This window comes from Trematomus bernacchii, unplaced genomic scaffold (genome assembly GCF_902827165.1).
Source record: "Trematomus bernacchii unplaced genomic scaffold, fTreBer1.1, whole genome shotgun sequence".
Lineage (NCBI taxonomy): Eukaryota > Metazoa > Chordata > Actinopteri > Perciformes > Nototheniidae > Trematomus > Trematomus bernacchii.
This window is the reverse complement of record NW_022987899.1, coordinates 3466567-3490657: the sequence shown is the minus strand read 5'-3', so window position 1 is coordinate 3490657 and position 24091 is coordinate 3466567. Positions and strand designations below refer to the sequence as shown.

Here is a 24091-nt window from a genome sequence, read left to right as displayed (position 1 = left end):
TTGAAACTGCATTTGTACTCATCTGCGAGTTGTCCTGAGGCGCTAATCTGATAAATACGTTTGCTTGCTTTAGGATAGTGGATAGTGGATTAGTGTTAAACAGGGGCATTCGCTCTAATACGTTCGTTATATAAAACTATAGAAGTCCCATATCTACATATTTAAATAGATACATCTACTACCTAGGAGGAACACTTAAGTAGCACTCATTTAAATGTGGGTCCTAAAAGTTGTTAAACACTCTAAAAGCCGAATCCAGACCCCAGATTATCATGGTACTTTTAGTATCTCCATTCATTTCATTTTTGGCTTCATGAGACACAGAGCGACTCTCACAGGAATGAACAGTGCCCCGCCTCCAACGCTGTATCCAGCTGTCTTTATACATGCTGAAATGTTAGATTTAGGCGTAAATACAAGGGAATGCTGAGGCTAACGGGAAGGTAAGGGTCATATAACTAGTGGTGGACAAAAACATTGCGCTAAATGAAAAGTCAGAGGGATTATCCTATTGGGACTATGACTGTCTGTTCTATGTCTTAATGAATTGTAAAGCACTTTCAACTGCATTGTTGAAATATGTGATATAAATAGATTTCCGTTGCCTTACAAAATTAAATGTTAATGCTACAGATGTTGAGCTACTTCAGTCAGGACCAAAAGTGGTAGATTAACCAACATGTCATCCCTGTAGTCACAACACTAGACAAAGCTAAAAAAAATGTGTTAAAAATGATGTTACATTTATTTACTCTTACGTTGTGGTGCATAGCCAGCTGTGTAGTGAGTCTAAACACTAAGACCATGAGGGCAGGCATCAAAATGTAATCAAAGGAGAGGCGTAGTGTAAATACTATTATAAGAGCAGATGCATGTTAGCTCCGGTGTGATGAGGGGAAGGGACAGAAAGCACAAACAGAGGTAACCTGACCCGGTGGGAAAAGGCAGCGTTATGACTGAACATACACAGCTACACAGTAAGTGCTTATCTGCTACACAAGTCAAGATTAAGACCACCTTTTATATATATTTAGAACATTTCATTTTACTATATTTAATGTGGATGTGGATCCAGATCGCAAATTAAATCTGACGTACAGTATAATTGATTTGCAGCCACTGACTGTGATTGCTTTCCATCTGCATCCTGGTAGTAACACAATAATGCTCAACAGTATGTACTGCTACAGGATGTCAGTTTTCAGGTGGAAAAGATGTTAAAACTGAGACTGTGTTAGTCCACTCAAATCAGAGGAAAAACTGGGGTAAAACTCTAACATTTGCAAAGTACTCGTTTTAAAAAAGATGAGGAAACAGATTGCTACATATCCCCTTCAGTCAATTACTGTTTAAACCTGAATTGAAATTAAATCAATGTGACTGAACTAGAACAGCTTCTAAATCCACAAGGAAACCACTAATTTACTTCAATGTTTTCTTTGAAATCTGTGGTCTAAAGTCCACGATGACGCAACAGTTGCTGCTCCTCGTAAACACGGAGTGAAGCGTTGCAGATGTTCCTGATTCAGAAGGCCAGAAATAACTCGGTCCATACAGTGTTGAAGTTGCGAAAGAATATAAATATGACCATATGACCATAACATGACTCTGAGGGGGCTTTGTTTAAGTAGAAAAAGAAAACAGGGTCTAAATGTTAATCTTATATGATGAAGGAAACATGTCAGACGTTTGAAGAACTCAAAAAATAGCTCTCATCTACGGACTTTAAGGTTTTGTTAGTGATGAAATACTGTGTAAATCAGAAAAATACATCATAAAAACTATTTCAAATCACTGGTTTGAATAAGTACATCCATATCTCACTAAAAAAGGTATATATAGTAAAGGAATAGTTCAACATTTCAGGTTTTTTTTTTTGGTTCAAGATCACTATCACGTCTGTGCGCTAAATGTATAGCTAGCAAGCCTGTTAGCATAACTTAGCATGAAGGCTCGAAACCGCTAGCTTGACTCTATTTAATGCTCAAGAACTTCAAATTCGACTATAGGTTATTTGTGCGGCCATTTTTCTGTTGTCACAATTAGTCACTGCCAAGAAATAGTCCCACTCATGGCCGCGCATAAAACCATAAAAATAGTGCGCTGGTGTTCGGATCAGGGGAGCACAGGTTCAAACCCCACTGCAGTCAGCATGTCGTTGTGTCCCTGAGACACTTCACCTTGCAATTGCTCCTGTGGAGATTGCCCACAGTATTGAGTATGTAAGTCGCTTTGGATAAAAGCGTCTAACAAGTAACATGTAATGGTTTTTGTAGAGATGAAACATAGAAATAAAATGTGTTGAATAGCTTTAAAAGTCTTTGGATTCATAAGGATTTTGTTACTTTTGGACAAAGCCAAGCCAGCTGTGCCCCAATGTGTCTAGCCGTTATGCTAAGCTAAGCTAAGCTAAACATAGCTACATTTATGTTTACAATCTAAGCACTCTTCTGACTTTAACCATGTATGTTGGCAAGAAAGTGAATAAGCATGTTTCCCAACACTATTTATATCACACACACACACACACACACACACACACACACACACACACACACACACACACACACACACACACACACACACACACACACACACACACACACACACACACACACACACACACACACACACACACACACACACACACACACACACACACACACACACACACACACACACACACACACACACACACACACACACACACACTATTGCTTCAACTCTTTAAGAGGTCTGTGCTTCTATCGAGAGTGTGTGTTTTTTGTGTGCTAAATACCACTCTGGCCTCAAATACATCTCGATCATCATGCTTCATTAACCCCGAAATCCACAGTGTCCACAGTTTGTTTAGTCATTGAAGCTCTTAGCAGTGTCTCGAGCGAGGACATGTCCATGTATGGTCGAGTCAGGTGAGGATAACTTGAGTCTTTAACACTTTTGATGGTCCACAGATGCACCGATGAGTCCATGATGTAACAGTAAGTGATGGTAACATCCCTCATACACACCAAGTCTCTTATTGCTGGTTTATTTAGAGCACTGCATACAAATATTATTAGATTTGAGAGAGGGCGGCTGTGGCTAAGTGGATAGAGTGCTGGACTTCGAATCAGGGGGTAGCAGGTTCGACTCCCACTGCACTCAGTATGTCGTTGTGTCCCTGGGCAAGACACTTCACCCCAAATTGCTCCTGTGGGGATTGTCCACAGTACTGAATGTATGTAAGTCGCTTTGGATAAAAGCGTCTAACAAATGACATGTAATGTAATGATTTCACCAAAGTAATGCTACTGGCAGTGGACGATAGGTTTTTTTTGTGCACAGATGAAGAAAAATGTTATCTTTGTTTGCAGAAGTATGTCATGTTACCAACAGCGTGCACAGACACACTCCACCTCTGTGTTTCTGAGGCCCTCACAGGTAGGTGGTGGCCTCTCTGTTCTCCCTCTCTCGGGCCTGAGCCACGGCCACGTTGATGCACTGCAGCCACTCCTCGGCGTGCTTCTCATCGTGAGCTTTCAGCACGTACGTCTTACTGTCCGTGAAGATCTCGAAGGCCCGCGGCAGACCTCGATCACGTCGCTTCTTGGCTACGACCTGTGGAGAAAGAGATGACAAACGTCCGTGGAGAGATACCGCTGTCATTTAAAGATTGATGTGATTTGGCTTCATATAGCCATGATTCATGAATTAATTGTACAGTTGATATACTGTAGTATCTAGGGGTGATATCTGCCTTCTTAAATCATATCAACTCTGATTTAGGATAATTTACACAGAGTACACTCTAAGATGATCAGATGAAGAGAAATAAAAACAAAATACCCTTTATTAATCCCCAAAGGGTCATTCAGTTTTTAACTCTGTTATTATACACAGCACAAATACACACATGCGCATACACAATAGGTCTGAATACACACATGCCCTTTTGTTATGGAGAGGAACAATAAAACGTAACATGTCATGGTTAACTTTATCGGGAGGGATTTCTAGTACTGGGAACTGTCCCTGGTAAATAAATAAATACTAATAGATAAAAATTGCTCAACAAAGTTTCCTTTTCAAAAATATCATGAGTTTAAACCACAGCCGCAAACCCCGAACGTGTTCATTGGAGAAGATACAAATATTTTAGGAGCAGTTTTTTTGAATGATGATATAAAACGTCACGCCTCACCTTGACACTTTGCACCTTGCTCAGCTCAATGGGCATGTCGTCCAGCTCATCTTTCTGCGGGGAAGACAGAACATGAGATAAGTTAACAAATATATCATATACGTTTTCATTTTTCTTTTGCACCTGGAGCTGTACAACCTGTGGGAGATAACGCAGGCTTGACAAAAGGGATATTAGTAATAAAGAGAATAGTTTGTGGATTTTTGGTTTGTGGGCATACAGAAAAACGACTGTGTGTTGATTAAGGAAAAATCAATGTATAGTTTTATATAATGTGTGCATCATTTTAATCTTTTAGGTGGAAGAATATCATGTAAATACTGTAGGTTAAATAACTAGAAACTATAGCTTTGATATAAATATATTAAAGTCAAAAAGTATAATATTTTGCCCTTAAATGTAGTGTATAAAGTAGGGAAAATAGTCCTTAATTTGGTTGATTTTAGCAGTGTGATGTTAATTTAGCGAAAAAAACAAGTGCTTATTTTCAGCCACATATAAAAGCTCTTTGTGTATTTTAAATGTATCAATACTTCATGTTGCCATAATGCCCTGACACTGTCTCAGTATTGTTTCAGTGAGTACTAACTCAGAACAAACCATTCACAGGATGAACAATTGCACTTTATTGTTCTGTTGCTTCGCCAGGGCAGGAAATGAAATCGCTTTACAATATAAGGGAAGGTTAGGGTGGGGGGTATAGGACTATCAAACTTGATCAACCGGCATGGATTGATGGGGGGGGGGGGGGGGGGGCTATGATGAGTAGACAAGAGGAGAAGAGATGAGTTTTGAAAAGGGACTGAAATACTGTGAGGGTCTCAGAATAGCGGAGATCTTTGCATCAATATATTCAAAACTGGGAAGGAGGGGTTGTATTATTTTGTTTTGTATTGTGAAGCAAGCACTTTGTTGACTTTTTGTGTATGAAAAGTGCTGTATAAATAAAGTTTGATTTGATATGATAATTCCTATTTTCCCTCTCTCTTTTACTGTATTCACACCCAAGGAAGAAATACAGTTTTCAACGGATCATACTGAGCTACAATGTAAAAAGACTGAGTTAAATTTGTTTTAATAATATGTGCTGCACTTGGTAAATGCCCAAGTAAAATAAATGCACTAACTTAGTAACCAGAGTGAGATACAAGACACATTGTTTCAAACCTCTTAGTGTGTCAAAGCTCCTCCATCATTCAATTTGGAGGAAACAAAACGTGTTTTTGTTCTTAATCTCACTCCCCATTTGGGAAAAGGTATTTCACAACGTACCAACCACCTCCAGAACATGCTGGCAGAGACGCACCGAGAACAAAGACACACACACTTTCCAATTTGCAGAAAGAGAGGAACTATTACCATCTGGATAGGAGCACAAAGACTATTGTTAGGGGAGAAAAAAATAAAAAGAGAGCTTACTCCATTTCAACCACTAGAGAATATCCCACTGTTTCCAGATATTCCTCTTTGAAGTCGAGCCTAGCGCTTGTTTTTGGAAGCTGATTGTATAAACATGTCTAAAAACCCACAGCCAAGCTCCTGTTATCTGTGAACATTATTGTCATGATAATTAAGAGTTTTCATCCTGGAGAAGACGGACAATAACCAGAGTATAAACACACAGTCAAATGTCCCCTATAATTCAGATTTTCCCTCAAAGAGAGCTGACTTAAAGAGGACACATTCTGCTCATCTTCAGGTTCATATTTGTATTTTGTGTCTCTGCTGTGACATGTATCCTTGCTTTCATGTTCAAAAAGCTCTATATTTTTCTCATACTTCCTGTGATGCAGCACCTCTTTTCACCCTCGAAAAATGGATTATAATTAGTAATTCATTTATGTCAACATAATTTAAAATGTGCAGCTAGTATAGGTGAATCGAGCTTTTAATCACTTTTTATACTGCCAAGTTTCTTAATCCATTAGCACACACACACGTGTCAAACTCAAGGCCCGGGGGCCAAATCCGGCCCGTGGTACATTTAATTTCGCAGGATAATTATTCATTACTATTAGATCTGACCCGCCGGTATATTGCACGCACACCTTCACTCAATCTTGAGGATTTCCTCAGCTCAAAACATTGATGACCTTGCACCCAAGATGAGATGCCAAGTATCTGGCTTGAACTAGCATCACAGAGCAGCACACTGAGTTTACATGTTTCCTTCTGCACTTTTTTTCTTGCGACAACAGGGCATGTTTGTTTTTTTCTTTGAGGGAAATAGTTTTTTTGAAGCTGTTGTTGGTCTGTGGAAAAATGTAATCATAAGAAATGACTCTGGAAAAGCTGCAGATCGAGCCATAAGAAATGAATGCAACTGATTATTTAATGTTTCATGTTGTTGTTTTTATAGGCAATCATTTAAGCTTTGTTAGTTCCAGGTTTAATATGTGCAATAAATTCATTTCAATAAGTTTTGCAATAAACATTGAACCAGTCCGGCCCTCGACTAGTACAGATTTTCTTATTTTGGCCCACTGTGTATTTGAGTTTGACACCCCCAGCACATCATTATTACATATATATTTTGTTAATAAGAAGAAGCTGCAAAGTAACTACTAATGTACAGAGGTGGGACCAAGTCATTGTTTTGCAAGTCCGAGTCAAGTCTCAAGTCTTTGCGCTCAAGTCCGAGTCAAGTCTCAAGTCTTTGCGCTCAAGTCCGAGTCAAGTCTCAAGTCTTTGCGCTCAAGTCCGAGTCAAGTCTCAAGTCTTTGCGCTCAAGTCCGAGTCAAGTCTCAAGTCAGGATGGGAAAGTTCAAGTCAAGTCCAAGTCCTAAACTTTGACAAAACGAGTCTTAAACAAGTCATTATGTGCTTTTCAACAAATGTAATGACATCGATCAACAGAATAATACTTAATAATCAAACTGCTCTTTATTAGTCACATTAATAATTTAATAATTCATTTTCTCTTTGCTGGTAAAGTAACGTGTTTTTCTTCTATTGTAAGAGGGGTCAGTAAGGTAAGGCTACCGTGACGGTTTGATTCAGAAGGAGTTTAATGTATAAGATCCCTAATGTTGAGGTGACCAGAATGTTTATTTCCACTGTGTACAACATGTTATAAGGGACCCACAATCTATCTTTATGCAAGGGATAATGTGCAGCGAGGCGGTCTCTATGGGGAAAAGAACACCTGAATCTAGATCCCTCTGCAGGTGGTACTTTAACTATATTTTGATGCTAATACTTTTGTACTTTTACTTGAGTAACATTTTGAATGCAGGATCTTTTATTGTAACCGAGTATTCCTACACTCTGGTACTGTTACTCAAGTACAAGATCTGAACTTCTCCCACCTCTGACAATAAATCCTGAGTGGTTACCAAAAAAAAAAACCCTGCTCTGAAGGTTATTTTCATTTTACAAATCCTGCACTCAGCTTTGCTTTCTCCAATATCATTGAAATGCAGCCAGAAGCTGCTCCTTTCTTCGGTTATCGCACATTTCTTGACTTCTTCCGACGCGCTTGCATTTAAATCCGGCTCCCCGTCTCCCCGTGGCTCTGTAGCTGGCCTGTACCACTACACCTGCTGTCTTTGGAGCGTCTGCCCCCCACCCTTCTTTCACATAATGGTATGATCCTAGTGTGTCCTCGCATATGATTGGCCGCATGGTGGCTCAGCAAAATAAAGTCCCGCCCCTGCCTGCATGGATTCTCAGCAAGAGTTGCAGCGGCTGAAGATTCTGCTCTCCCCGGCTGAAGATTCTGCTCTCCCCGACGGGAGTCTGCTCTCCTCACGGCAGCTCGCGATCGGCGTGTTGGAGACCCCTGAATTAAATTATCAAGTCACCTCAAGTCAGAAGGCTCAAGTCCAAGTCAAGTCCCGAGTCATTGGTGTTCAAGTCCAAGTCGAGTCGCAAGTGTTTTGTGATTTTGTCAAGTCGAGTCCAAAGTCATCAAATTGGTAACTCGAGTCTGACTCGAGTCCAAGTCATGTGACTCGAGTCCACACCTCTGCTAATGTATGTTGTCAAACAAATGTAGTTGAGTAAAAAGTAGAATATTTGCTTCCAAATTATAGTAGAGAAGAAGTGTAACGTAGCATAATGTGGAGATAATGAAGTAAAGTACAAGTACGTCATAATTACACTTGAGTGAATTAACTTCCCAACGCTGGTCATCAGTGACTTCAGACTTTGCGCGACCTTACAGTAAATCACCAAAAAGAGGGGAAGTTGAAGGAAAATTGTGCTGTTGTAACCCCCCGAGAAATCTCCTCATCGTTACTTGGAAGTCAATTGTCTTTTTTCAATTGCACGTACTTCTCTGTGTTTGCTACTTGTGCGTAATAATATCTGCTTTGGGTGGAAGTGGGTGAGAATGACTCATATTGTTGCAGCGTCATTGCTTTTGGCCTTGGGAGTCCCCCAAGGGTCCTTACTGGGGCCAATGTTTTTTACAGTCGGTTTCACCAGATGCTCTTGAGGGACAGTTGAGTTGATCACGGGATGAGATTTCCACAGTTTAATACATCATGATTCAAATGGAACAGTTAAATATTAAGGGGACAAATTCTGCTCATTTTCAGGTTCATATTTGTGTTTTGTGTCTCTACTGTGACATGTCTCCATGCTTTTATGTTCAGAAAAGTCTTTATTTTTCTCATACTGCCTGTCTTTTCACCCTCTGTCTGAAACCAGAGCTCAGTCTGCTCTGATTGGTTAGCTGGATGGTTCTGTTGTGATTGGTCAACCACTTCGAGATGTCCCGCCCCTTAGCCTATCACGTACAATGTGTTGGAGCGCTAGCCAATAGAAACCCAGTGTTGTGTAGTGATGTCACAATGTTCCGGAAGTAAACAAAGGAGTCCAATGGAGACAATTCAGGCAGGGGGTGAGTTTGTGGTAGGGAAACTCCTTCTAGAGGGAACTTTCAGATTCTAGCCTTTGCAGACCATTGACATGCACAGAAACAAATATAACACACTACAGGAATAAAAAAACCCAAAAGCATAATAGGGCCTCTTTAACGATTGTTTTTACTGGCTACGTACGGATTTGCCTCTCCGGAAGAGCAGCTGGTTTCCTGCCAAGGTGAAGTAGCGGGTCTTCCAGCGCTTGATGAACTTCCAGCGGACCTGCTTCTCCTTCAGCTTCCCCTCGATCAGCGGCTGTCCCTCCTGGTTCACAACTAGAGGGAAAAAAAGTCCACAATGAGTAAAAATGGTAGTTGTGAAATAAATAACTATGTGGCATGTTTCGCAAAAGACCAGTGCATTTCTAGACCATAGATTTTGATTCCCCATGAGAGTCCAGATTCGTCCCACCACACAATTCACAAGACCCCACACATGGTTAGAATATTTTGTTGCATCTGGCTTTTCTATTTTCCAGTGTATGATCATAATTATTTTATTTTCTATCTATCCTGTATCATAGCAGCATAAATATGGGATTCATGTTATACAAAATGTCTTCTTTGGTTCACAAAAGTTGATCTGGATGACCAACATCTCAATTAGAGTTGAACAACTGAACTTTTTTTGGAGTGTCTATTTGCACCTGGGTAAAAATATTGTCTTGTATTATCTCGTATCGCATTATCGTACCATATTGTTTCGTCACGTATAGTTTTGTATTGTATCGAATCGCCTCGTATTGTCTCGTATCGTACGTAGCCACTCTGCTGATCTAATACTCACATCATTAATCCTGTCCTGAATTTCCCTTTACTCCTTATTTTATTTAAATACAAGATGCTTAATAAACCCTTTGGCACAATGCATTTTATTTGCATGAAATTGTGGCATGCAAACTTGAGTTTATCACGTTCTAGTCAATGAGCTTAAATCAACAAAAGCGTTTTATCTTTGTGATTAAAGGAGAACACCCTGGACTGGTCTGATTAGAATCTCACCCGCATCAAGCATTTGGACCGTGGTGTGTGTGCATGTGTGTGTGCATGTGTGTGTGCATGTGTGTTTGTGTCTATAACTGCAGGAATAATGTGTTTTTAAGTTTATGTACATAGGTATATTTTAGTTGGAAGACACATTCCCTTCTTAAGTTGTTCTGACCAACAGGAACATTTGAATTAAAGTGATCACAGATTGGTTTTCAGTCAATGTTTGATATGTGTGTGTGTGTGTGTGTGTGTGTGTGTGTGTGTGTGTGTGTGTGTGTGTGTGTGTGTGTGTGTGTGTGTGTGTGTGTGTATGTGTATGTGTGTGTGTGTGTGTGTGTGTGTGTGTGTGTGTGTGTGTGTGTGTGTGTGTGTTTGCACAGTAAGACTTATCTGCAGACCAGAAAACAGATGTTTGGCAGCTTCAGGTTTTGGTGCCAGTAAACCAGGACAGAGCCCCTCTTTGTATCCCACTCGATGAGTAAAGCAATCAGGAGATGACTGCAATCTGATAAGAGAGTGTGTGTGTGTGTGTGTGTGTGTGTGTGTGTGTGTGTGTGTGTGTGTGTGTGTGTGTGTGTGTGTGTGTGTGTGTGTGTGTGTGTGTGCAGGAAAGATGATTCACAGAGGTGCCTGATGCAAAACAAGACTAACCTTCAAAGGTCATCAGTTGTACATCAATGTAAATCAAATAACTTTTAATTTGACAGAATGCCAAACTAAACAGCATTAAAAAAGGGCCTCGTAACTTTTCTTGGGCATTAAAATGTATGTCTGATATGTAATGGACAAAATTATACATTTATGACTCAAAAAGGCCACTGTATTCTCTTACAGTTACATCGTATAGTCTTGTATCGTCTCTTCTCCTCTCGTGTCTTTTCGCATTGTCTCGTATTGCATTGTATTCAACCAAATTGTATCGTATCTGATCTTATTGTATCCTTTGGTATCATATCCTATAGTTTCGTATTGTATAGTTGTGTTTGGTATCGAAGTATCGTATCGCTTCGTTCCGTGTGGTACTGTATTGTCTCTTCTTATCATACCGTATCGAATCACATCGCCTCATATTGTCTTGTATCGTACGTAACCTCAAAACATACATAAAAAAATACCTATTGAGATTACTGTTACATTTCTAAATAAAAAGGGGATTACTATGATACAATACATTTTAAAATGCACTTTCATTGTAGTTCTACTGCCTGAATATACTTAATGAAAGGCAGGTTTTCCTATAGATAAAATCTCCGAGCAGAGGACAAACTTATGTCACTAAATATCTTGGTTTCTTTAGCATGTTTGCAGAAGAAGCGGATGACATGTTGGGATCTGATAAATGAAATGCTTAGAGAACATCTCCTGTATTTAGTGTGTCTGTTGTGTCTTAATGTCCTTGTTTTTGACGTCAGCGTGTCTCACATACGGTGTTATGAACTCTAGCACCTGCCTCAAGCTGACTACAAATCCATCAAAGAGAGGCCGAATGATTTATGCAGCAGACAAGTTTATCTCTGCACCCAAAACACATTTTTGTTAGGTGAGGCAGACCTTAATGGTTGGGGTGTTATTGACCACCAGTTGTATTAATCAGTGTCTCTGTCTAAACTGGCAGACAGTAAGTCAATGTGCAGAGGACACACACACACACACACACACACACACACACACACACACACACACACACACACACACACACACACACACACACACACACACACACACACACACACACACACACACACACACACACACACACACCACACACACCACACACACACACACACACACACACACACACACACACACACACACACACACACACACACACACACACACACACACACTCAAAGACTGATCATTTGGAAAGAATGTGATTGTTTCAGTCAGATGAATGGCATCCCAGTAAATCATCAGTCACATATAGAAAGCTTACAAATACAAAATCTGGCCCTGCCTGAAACACATGTACATGACAGGCTAAGGGGCGGGACATCTCTAAGCGGTTGACCAATCACAACAGAGCCGGCCAGCTAATCAATCAGAGCAGACTGGGCTCTGGTTTCAGACAGAGGGTGAAAAGAGGTGCTGCAGCACAGGCAGTGTGAGAAAAATAGACCTTTTTGAACATTAAAGCATGGAGACATGACACAGTAGAGGAACAGAATACTAATATGAACCTGAACATGCAAAATGCAAGCATAATAGGGCCCCTTTAAAAGCAAAAACTAATCTGCCAAAGACTCTTGAACTGTTTTTGGGAATAATATAAGAAACTAACAGGACAGGACTAAAGTGTCAACTCATTAGCAGAAACAACAACAGGAAGAGGTGTGAGGAGAACAGAGACTTTAAACCACACTTGGTAACTACCAATGTTAGGAAAACATGTGGTTGTGTAAACAAGTTTCCTGAATTTGCAACATAACGCCTAGAGGGGAGAATTTCTGTCCAGCGTGTCCTCACTGATGGATGGTGAAATGATGGAGAGTCTTACAGGGGGAAAAACGACAAGTAAAGGCACGAGGGAGGGTTAGAATGCAAATTGCGTGTTCCACAAAAACAAAATGTTTATTATCTTTGTATTATTTATGTGGTAAGCTTAGAAATTAAATAATGGCAGTTGTAGAATAAACATTTACCCATGTATTGTACCTAAATACACATTTGAGTTACTTGTACTTTACTTGAGTACTTTCATTTTATGCGACAGCTTTTACAGATTGGGATTATGAGATAATGCAAAAATATATATCAACTAATAAATAAACATTATCATATACCTATTGTGAGCTTGTTTTATGGCCTTTATTTATTTTGTTGACATATGTCTCCCATCTTATTGAACCATTAGAATTTGTAAATGATAGAGCGTATGTTGAACCTGCATACCTTATTCTGGTATGTTAAAAAAACACACACACACACACACACACACACACACACACACACACACACACACACCACACACACACACACACACACACACACACACACACACACACACACACACACACACACACACACACACACACACCACACACACACACACACACACACACACACACACACACACACACACACACACACACACACACACACACACACACACACACACACACACACACACACACAAACCCCTCTACTCATTACTGCTCACTTCAAAGGCATTCCAGTAGTTAAAGTAAATCATAAAGCATTATGGGAGTTGCAGTAACCTCTTGCTTCACTTTGGCCTTTACAACACTTTAACTGTCTCTCTCTTTGATGATCCACCAATAGAAACACGAGACCAGCTCCTTGTTTCTGTGTTTGTGGAAGTTTTTACTATGTTAAATGTTAAAATAATGAAAATGCAAACAGCATGCAAATATGGTCAATATATCTAAGATGTCCTTCACAACACAAAGATCCTCTGAAGACACAGAAGGATGATGAAGACATGATGAAGACTCAGACTCATGATGAAGAAATGATGAAGACTCAGACTCATGATGAAGAAATGATGAAGACTCAGGCTCATGGTAAAGACATGATGAAGACTCAGGCTCATGATGAAGAAAGGATGAAGACTCAGACTCATGATGAAGAAATGATGAAGACTCAGGCTCATGGTAAAGACATGATGAAGACTCAGGCTCATGATGAAGAAAGGATGAAGACTCAGACTCATGATGAAGACATGATGAAGACTCAGACTCATGATGAAGAAATGATGAAGACTCAGGCTCATGGTAAAGACATGATGAAGACTCAGGCTCATGATGAAGAAAGGATGAAGACTCAGACTCATGATGAAGACATGATGAAGACTCAGACTCATGGTGAAGACATGATGAAGACTCAGACTCATGATGAAGAAAGGATGAAGACTCAGACTCATGATGAAGACTCAGACTCATGATGAAGACATGATGAAGACTCAGGATCATGATGAAGACTCAGGCTCATGATGAAGACTCAGGATCATGATGAAGACATGATGAAGACTCAGGATCATGATGAAGACATGATGAAGACTCAGGCTCGTGGTGAAGACATGATGAAGACTCAGGATCATGATGAAGACATGATGAAGACTCAGGCTCATGATGAAAACACGATGAAGCTCTCACTGCTATCCTTGTCGGTCCAAACATTCCAGAAGCCATCGATGGGAACGTTGTAGTCAGATATCTGGTGCAAGCATGTTTCGATAAAGCTCATTAAACTACACTCAAGATATTCCGTCTGACTCCTGGCTAACGCCGTTAGCTCATCCATTTCATCAGCCAGTGACCTTATGATGATAGGGGGGAGGCATGGCTTATATCTCCTTTTCCATAAATCTGGACCCAGGTCACCTCCTTTGTCTCTTCAGTTTACCCAGCATCCTCTTTGTTCTTCTCCAGATTTCAGTGGGGATAGCTATTGCTCCTACCAGCATGCTAGCTACTAGCTTGCTTTAGTGCAATCAGCTGTCCCTGGTGTAAACAAGGCTGCCATGTAGTGGACGCACATCAACAGCAACTCAACGTCCAAACCATAGACTGGTCGAAACAAACAAAACAAAATCTCTCTACGAGAAAGTTTACTGAGGGTACAGCTTAATAAGTTACTAATAGAGGTTATTAACAACAAAAAAGTTGAAAATAAACTAAATCTAGCGGGAGAAACTGCAACAGGCTGCATTAATGGTTGGGACATTCACATACACGACTACATGGTCACAGTGTGATGTATCAATGTTTTTCACAAGATGAAGGTAGCCCTGTTTCCTCAGAGTTATGCAGCAGAGAGTCGACCGCTGACTGATGATCAGCTGACTGAGGATCAGCTGACTGACAGCGTTGTTTGAGGCCACTGAGTTCATGTGACTGAGACAAATATGTTAGGCCTCAGGTGGTTAAGGTCACAGAGGGGTCCCCTGTCTCCCTCCAGGGAATACACATGTACATACACATATATCAATATAAGACTGTTAAATTCACTGACTTACAAGTAACAGAAAGTGACTGCGACTCATATCACACGTACTCAAGTACACGCTGTTTGCTGTGTAATTACAGAGGAATGTGTTCATTTCCTGTTTCATTGAAAAGTCCCATCACTGCTGAGGTGAACAGTGTGTGTGTGTTAGCTGAACAGTGAAGTAATGTGTGTCTCAATATGTTTTACAGGTTTTATCAGATACAGGAGGCATGTCTGGGTCTTTGTATAAATGTATTAGAAAATATAAGAGTGACTCAACTCTGTTCTGTTGGGTTTTAACACATGTTTAGACTAGATTAGATATAGTTTATGAATCCCAAATTGGGAAACCTTTTCGCAGTGGCATGTAAAAACCACTGTCACAAAACCCAATTGTAATGTACAAACAAAAGACATGATTGGTAAATATAATTGTGTTCTTTTGGTTTATATTTTGGCCCCACTGATCAACAGTTGGTGAAAGAAATCTAGCAATTCACAGATAACAAGAAACAGAAAAGAGCTGGTGTGTGTGTAATTTGAGAGAAGTTATATTGCACACTTATGATGTATGTTTGAAAAATCAAAGAAGCATGCTCAATTTTCTAGACATTTAAAAAAAAAAACTAAGCTCACATAACCCAAGTTGTTTATCACGACATAAAAACCTGAGAGACACTGATGCAGTAATGTGAACCTTTCTCTGTCTAAAACACATAAACATACATAAACACACACACACACACACGCACGATGGGATGCACGTTTACTGCCACTTATTGTTGATTTAAAGTTCTTAGAAGCCGTACCATTTCATTTGTACCTTTGATCTCCCCAGCCTGCATATTTCTTCATCCCAAAACATTTGCAACAGACTTCCCTCTTTCAAGTCCTCCTATATCACCAATAACTGCCCTGATGTGAGACTAACAGGCACAACAGAACAATGTGACCTCAGAAAAGAAGAAACCAAGATATTTAGGATAAAAAATGTGTCCTCTGCTCAGAGATTTTATTTATAGGAAAACCTGCCTTTCATTCAGCATATTCAGGCAGTAGCCTATACACCAACAAAGAAACACATGAACACATACTACAGTTTAAAAAAGCTGGAATAAAATCTGAGCTAACAGAAAATGCTCTGTTTTAGTTTAATACACACAGTTAAGCTCACACACACTATTTGATTAACATATAGGTTCACCTACTGAATTAAAAACAGAACAAATGAACCAAAGAAAGTGAAATCCACAAAGCAGATTCAGGCAGTAGGCGTATAAAATCACCCTTAAAGTATTCGCCTAGTATTTATGTCTTCTTTGTACAGCTTACAAAGAAGACATACAATCTGATCCTTTTACAGCAAACACTATATAATATGTATAATATATATAATACTTTAATATGCTCTTTTTAAGTTTTTACATACATCCACCATTACCGTTACTCCCTAAGCCTGAGTGCAAGTACTTCTACTTTACTTTAGAGGAAATGTATTTATTCCACTGCTTATTCCTTTTTAGATGTTGTCATGTTTAACACTGCTTTAAGTCTCCAGTGTGTAGAGGAAACACACACACACAGTAATCTAAATGTGATTTAAGGATCTGGCCACTTTTCCAAGACTGACTTCATCAGGTCATCGGCGGGGGTTAAGTGAGTACCGCGGCCCAAAGTAAACTAATCAGAAGTGAATCATGATGCCCCTGATTGACTCATTACTGGACCTTTCAAATCAGACTGGCAGCCATTAACTAAAAGCCGCTCTCCGCTCCGTTTACCTCCACTGTTCTGGGAAAAGATCATTCCCCCTGAAGGCATTTTGAGTGAAAACATCCCAGGCAGCTCCGCACTGTGATGGTGACACGTTTACAAAACATGAAATCAAATCTTTTAACATCCCACTTTACTTCCTCTGTTTAGAGAAGACAGATGAAACCTCAGTGGATACAGTCTGTCAAAGTGAGTCATTTCATGTTAATATAGGAGAAAAAGAGAGAGGAGAGAGAGTCAATTTATCAAATTCATTTGACTGTTTTAGTCTCTGCTTCAGATTTTTGGCTATGCATTTATGATTTGTATCTTATTTCATCAGCCTGTTCATCATCATTGACTTATTTATTAACCTGTCGATTTATATGTACACAAATTAAACGTTTTCTTAATAATGATTATCTTAATAAATATTATGCACACTTTCAGGTTCATATTTGTATTTTGTGACTCTACTGTGACATGTCTCCATGCTTTAATGTTCAGAAAGCTCTTTATTTTTCACCCTCTGTCTGAAACCAGAGCCCAGTCCGCTCTGATTGCCTAGATGAAAAAATGTTTTAATAATCTTCTCTTTTTGTTTGTATGAAACAAACTTGGTTATGCCTGTACATATACTTATTATTACATTACATGTCATTTGTTAGATGCTTTTATCCAAAGCGACTTACATACATTCAGTACTGTGGACAATCCCCACAGGAGCAATTTGGGGTGAAGTGTCTTGCCCAGGGACACAACGACATGCTGACTGCTCGAACTTGCTATCCCCTGATTCGAAGTCCAGCACACTATCCACTGAGCCACAGCCTCCCCTTAACTAATGTGAACTCGTACTGAGTATATGCAAAGGTGGCAGAAGTACTCAGGTCTTTGACTTAAGTAAAAGTAATACAACTACAGTGTAGAAGTACTGTTACAAGAAGAAGTCTGGCAAAATGTAACTTAAGTAAAAGTACAAAAATATAAGCCCATAAGTAGAGCACTTGAATAGATGTACTTATTCATTTCCACCTCTGAGAATATGTACATTGTTGCCTGTGTGTGTGTGTGTGTGTGTGTGTGTGTGTGTGTGTGTGTGTGTGTGTGTGTGTGTGTGTGTGTGTGTGTGTGTACCTGTGGCCTTCTCAGGGTTGTTGCACATGAAGCAGAGCCAACCCCCCTCCTCGCTGTAGCCGAACAGGTCGAAGAAGCGCACCTCGTCCAGCTGAACCTGGAGACTGTCCAGGTCCTGAGACAGAAGAGGAGGAAAAGGAATATTTATTATAGGTCCTGAAATTATATTTGAACTTTTTACTTATAATATTGACAATAGAGATTGTTCCACAGAAGACATTTCACAGTACAGATGTAAATAATAAAATGTACGGCGGCTGATTCAGTTTCAGGGTCCTTGTGTTGTTCATAAGGCCTATTTGCCAAAAAGAGTCCACTCTATCCAACTATTATTTTGTTTATTTTACATCTGCACATGTTTTCCTATAAGGTGCAAGTGATTTGTACCATGCCTGAGTAGAATGCCCCATACCTCCATTCCCACGCCTCTTAGCTTTCATATTAGAAATGTTGCTCCATACTTAAGTTCACTTACTTCATCATGTATGTCCCATGTGTTTATATTGTCGGTGGAGAATGATACTGGTGCATGCAGAGCATATTTTAGAGATTTCCAAAGAGACCCATGCGGCTGAGAAATCCCTTTTAAACTGTTTTATTCCATTAGCAGTCCACTTCCATGTTGGTTTTTAACACATAATGCAAACTGTACTGCACTAGAGACTACATTTTCAAGTGTGTTCACTGTTTTCTGGCCCAGGTCCTTGATGTGAAAGCCTATTCATCCAACCGTAGGACTTAATTAAAACAAGAAAAGGAATATAAGGTATGTTATTCTATATTATTACATGGCTTGGTTGAATACTTGATTGTGATTGGTCAATTCAGACCTTCGATAGTTCTGCTATCAGACCGTCAGTCGAGATACTGATCACCCTGTCTGTGTTTTTTCTCCATTAATAACCGCCTTGCTGCACACGATCCCTTACATATGTTGTCATACTATGTTTGTGGAGAACCTCCCCCCAAAAAAGGCTCTATTGTGTTGATAACAGGTGTGTCCAGATGAAACAAACTAAATGTATGAGTTGTCAGGTTGATTCTGATCAAGTGCTATCTCTATCGCCCAATTCTTTACAGCACAAACCAGTATTAAAGCACAGAAACACTGAGGAAATAATAAGTCACAGGAGACGATAAACCAGCCCAAAGAAATCTATTACAGCTGATCTAAATGCAGTAACACACACATACACAAACACATAATGATGAGTGACCCTCGACTCTTAGAGGTGCTTGACATTCCAGTTATGGACTGTGCCTCTGTGTCTGTGTCTGTGTGTGTGCGTGCGTGTGCGTGTGTGCGTGCGTGTGTGTGTGTAATGGAAACCGATAACTATCCCTGTAGACCCCCTGCACATGGTATCAGTTATACTTTCCTTCAAAACACACAAATATACTTCAGTGACAGTTAAACCCAGGAGATAAAACACATTTATCTTACGACTGTTATGGCGGAAAACAGAAACATTTAAGAAGATGATTAATTACTGCCATTAGTCCTTAACTCCTTGTGATATTAAATATCCTTATTGTGTGTGTGTGTGTGTGTGTGTGTGTGTGTGTGTGTGTGTGTGTGTGTGTGTGTGTGCTCATACTGTATTTTATGTACAATAACTCGCATTGCTATGATTGCTGTGCAACGCTAATCTCTCTAGAATTAAATTTATATCCCGACCACCAAAAGGCACAAGTCTCTGAAGTCTTTTTTCATTTTCTGATCATCTATTTAAGAGTTTTATTTCTCACCATGAGACCCCCAGAGGGAGCTGTATTTGAGGAGTGTAATAAAAACAGGTAGCTGTAACGCTAAGCTAATGGTGTGTTTTGGACCTCTCGACCTGAGTCCTTGATGTTAATGAGCAAGGTTGTAAATGCTGCTTTTAATGTGTGTATTCCCATTGGACCCTATATTTTAAAACACACACACACTCACAAGCAAGCACACACATGATTGAAAGAGTGACAGCGCTTTTAGATTCAGAGTTGTTGTGTTAAAAGTCAACATTTGAGGTGAAACGGCTCTGCCTGCAGATACAGATAAACAGGAACATGTGTGGTTTTCTGCGAACATTATTTATAGATACGATTCAGGGAACTGAGGAGAAACATGTTGCAACTGTACAACATCCTAATAATGATTAATACTGATACATCTGAGAATGTGTGACACAGAAAGCTGGATGAAGAGGGGAACGTAGAAGACTGAATAAAGAAAACAAGAGAGAGAATTTAAAAAATATTACCCTTAGGACCTATTCTGCTTTTTGGGGTTTTTCCCTTTCCCGTAGTGCGTTATATAGGTTTGTGTGCATGTAAATGGTCTGCAAAGACTAAGATCCCAAAGTTCCCCCCAGACGGAGTTTCCTGCAACATGATGACATCAGTATGTAACACTCGTGCTTCTATTAGCTAGCGCTCCAACACATTGTAGGTGATATAATCCTTTTGAACTCTAATCCTCTCCCATAGAAAACCATATTCACCAGTACATTTGTGTTAAACTCACAGTAAAGCTCTGTGATGCCACGAGGAGCTGCAGATTCAGACATATTGATTATAGCCACTTTATTTAAAGGTACCATGTCATGCTTTTCTGGTTAATACCCGTCCCCTTGTGTGTTATGTAGCTTTTTATGCATGTAAACGGTCTGCAGAGTCACAAACCCTCAAAGTACACCCTGTAGCGAGTAAAACTCTAACACAGAAAAGACCTGTGTATGCTGCCCCAGAACACCTCGTTGGAGATTTCTCTTTTTCCATTGTTTACTTCTTGGGTATAGTGACGTATTTCGGGTATAGTGATGTAACGTAACGGCTCCGCAGATTGGTCGAAATGTACCAATCTGCGGAGCCGTTACGTTACGTCCGCGGAGCCGTTACGTTTGGACCAATACGCGGACTTCCTCACACACACACACTCGGCGGGACGTTGCGAGGCTCGCTGCTGCGAGGAGCGGGACACTGTGAGCTGGCTCACTGGTGTGGGGTCGGCGAGACAGCGAGACACCGCAGAACTCAGCCTGGGCACACACACAAACTCCCAGCCAGGCTGCGGGTGTGTGTTTCGGGCTGGGTTTCGCTGTGTCTCGCTGTCTCGCAGACGGCCACTGGGCTCACAGGGAGGGGGGGGGGCAGGAGCTCCAACAAGCCGTTTAGGACAGAGAGTGAATACACAGACTATACAGAGATGCTGTATGAGAAACCAATGTGAGTTTGGAAAATTGCACAATATACATTTATTTTAGTAGACCTCAACAATGGAATTATGATCAGTAGAAATGGCCATGACATGGGACCTTTAAGTAAATTATCAAAATACTTTGTCCAGTCAATGGCGATCAATTCTGTTGAATCCAGGATACTCATTTAAGGGAATAATGAAATAATGTGACACAGATAAAAGTAGCTAAAGTCAAATTGTGCCCAGAACAAAAACTCCTTTTGAGGATTGCAAACAGGAATAACTTGTGACATTTACACATTGAATAATTCTTGATTTACTCAGAATTGTTTGTTTGTTTTTTTCTACCAAATCATTCCTAAAAGAATTTCAAGGGTATTAAAAAGGCATTAACATTGTTAAGTGATTACAAAGCTGATGTGAATCATCTTTCTTTGAAACAGCAACAAACAAATAAAATCAGAAGCGGAAAACCGATGTAAGACACGCTGTGAGTCAGAGAGGATAAATCACATTGGATGAGTCATTACATTATACGAGTAAGGTAGCATTTGTCCATTAAGAGCAATTTGTGTGTCACCGCACGGCTCACAGCTGACAGGCTATGATGCAGGGAGTAAATGATTTGTGTGTGTTTTGAATGAGCCTTCAGGAGGAAGCCGCTGTGTTTACAGTGACAAATGTGCAACTGGGCAACAGGCTGAAGAGGACATCAAAACCATATTACACTCATCAGGAGCAGAGACGTGGATTCAATAAAGAGATGAAGGAACAATGGCTGGATTATGTGAGTCTGAATATAATCCGTCTATCCTCACGTCACCTCCGTCACTTGTTTAGCACGCAGCTGATTTCTGTAAATCATTATCATATGTGCAGCTTAAACCAGAACAATGTCACACTAATTAGTAACCTTTAAAAGAGGACTTTACACAGGGATTTTAGCCATTGCAGACCATTTACATGCACTGAAACCTATTTAACACACTACAGGAAAGGGAAAACCCCAAAAAGCAGAATAGGGCAGATTGTGTTATCTTCAGCCAGGGCAAGGCTAGCTGTTTCCACTTGTTTCAAGTCATGATGCTAAGCTAAGCTAACTTGCTGTTGACTGTAGCTTTGTTTTACGGCTGGTGTTGATCAAAAATAAACTAATTTATTTTTGCGTAGGGGATAGGGAGGAGGAACAGGGGAAATGGAAGCATGTTGCTCTCCTGGTGGTACTTTTTTTCTCCTATAATTTGATCAAGATGCAAGATTTTATCCAAACGTGACGGATAACAATATCAGCAGGGATGGAAAACTGCACTGAATCTGCTCTAATGCTCAGTTTTAAAAGGCTATATATTAAACAAGAGGAATTAAATCAGTCTGTAGTAAGTGTTCAAAGTTCAAAGAAGACACACAGTAAGTCAGTTATAATAGTAATCTTGTTGAGGAGGTTGTACAAGTTAATTTGAATCTGGAGAATGCAGAAGAGGAGAGGAGACAAGGAGAGATACAATGAGATGAGAAGAGATGGGACAAAGAGGAGAGGACAGTAGAGGAGACGAGAGGACAGAGAAGCTTTCTGGAGGTTTTTTAAATAACTTAACCAGAAAAACATAAAGACAGAGGGAGGTGGAGGCAGAAGGAGGAGCAGAGAGGGGAGTGTGAGTCAGGAGAAAGGTGAGTGGATGAGAAGAGGGAGTGTTGGAAAGGGGAGTGGAGGAAGAGAATAAACAAGGAGCAGGTTTTGTTTTTGTCTCTCTGACTTTCGTGCTTTAATTTCTTCTGCTGTTCCCTGTTTACTTCCTGTCTGTCTTCTTCTGCTGTTCCCGTTAGTGTTTACTTCCTGTCTGTCTTCTTCTGTTGATTTCTCTGACATCCAGCTCTCTGTCTTTTAACCTCGCTACCTTCTCTTGTTCTATTTTTCTATTCTTTAAGGGGACAGTTTAGTCATCATGACTCCAAAGTATATTGATCCCCACAAATATAAAAATATTCAAAAATGATTCCCCTGTGTTTTCTGATGGTGGAAAACTAATGTTTGTTTTCAACAGCTGGTGTTAAATTGACCAGACTTATTACTTTGGTTAAATATGACTGCACACATTCCCTTGATTCTCCTTAGCAATGGTCTGTTCTCCTTAGTCTCCTTAGCAACGGTCTGTTCTCCTTAGCAACGTTCTGTTCTCCTTACAACGGTCTGTTCTCCTTAGCAACGGTCTGTTCTCCTTAGTCTCCTTAGCAACGGTCTGTTCTCCTTAGTCTCCTTAGCAACGGTCTGTTCTCCTTAGCAGCGGTCTGTTCTCCTTAGCAATGGTCTTCCATCTATAAATAGCAGACCTCTGGAATGTTCAAATTGACCAATCATAATCAAGTATTCAACTAAGCTGTGTAATACAATCCATTTAAAGCAGGCAAAGAGAGGCAACAATTCTAAAAAAACACATATATTTTTGCCCTTTCTTTTGTCTTCCCATCCTGCTTTGTTTGGTCTTTCCTTCCCCAAATATGTTCATCTAACCAGTCTCCATTCTTTCCTAAGCTCCACTTTATCTCTTGGTATTCAGCCTTCCTCCTTCATCCTCTTCCTCCACCACACTTTATCTACTCTAAACTTGTATCAACAAACACTCTCACTGTGGGCTAGAGACAGAGCAGTGGTGAAACAATAGATGCAGTATCTCCACTCTCAGGCTTCCACATGCCATGTCTTTCCTCCTTACCTCTTTCTCTTGCCACATCCTCTGTGAAAAGGACCCCAACCATTTCCTATTTTATTCTGCCTATTCCAACATCTTCCCACCATCCTCCTGCGTTTTCTATTCTGCATGTTATTCAATCTCACCAGTACGTTGTTTTTTAGTCTTATTCCACATGACAAACAACCAAATACTTCTAAATGATCCCTGAGTTATTTGTGTTGTTATTTTTTCAAATGTATTTATTATTATTATTGTTTTTTTAAATCTTCCTTCTCTTGATCTCACTTTCTGGAATTGTGGATCTCTATCCAAACAAGGACGCATTTATGTATTATTGT

General features: G+C 40.0%; 1 protein-coding gene across 3 annotated transcripts in view; it reads right to left on the bottom strand.

Annotated features, from left to right (window-relative positions):
- Positions 1-2669: 2669 nt before the first annotated feature.
- veph1 (ventricular zone expressed PH domain-containing 1) overlaps positions 2670-24091 on the bottom strand; it is an 81174-nt gene continuing 59752 nt past the window's right edge. For all 3 annotated transcript variants that reach the window (XM_034114620.1, XM_034114621.1, XM_034114622.1), the window contains exons 12-15: positions 17880-17994; positions 9190-9326; positions 4184-4237; positions 2670-3600 (exon numbers count right to left, since the gene is read on the bottom strand). In XM_034114620.1, coding sequence (XP_033970511.1) covers positions 3418-3600; positions 4184-4237; positions 9190-9326; positions 17880-17994 — 489 coding nt within the window. In that variant the 3' untranslated portion in view covers positions 2670-3417. The remainder of the gene's footprint in view (positions 3601-4183; positions 4238-9189; positions 9327-17879; positions 17995-24091) is intronic.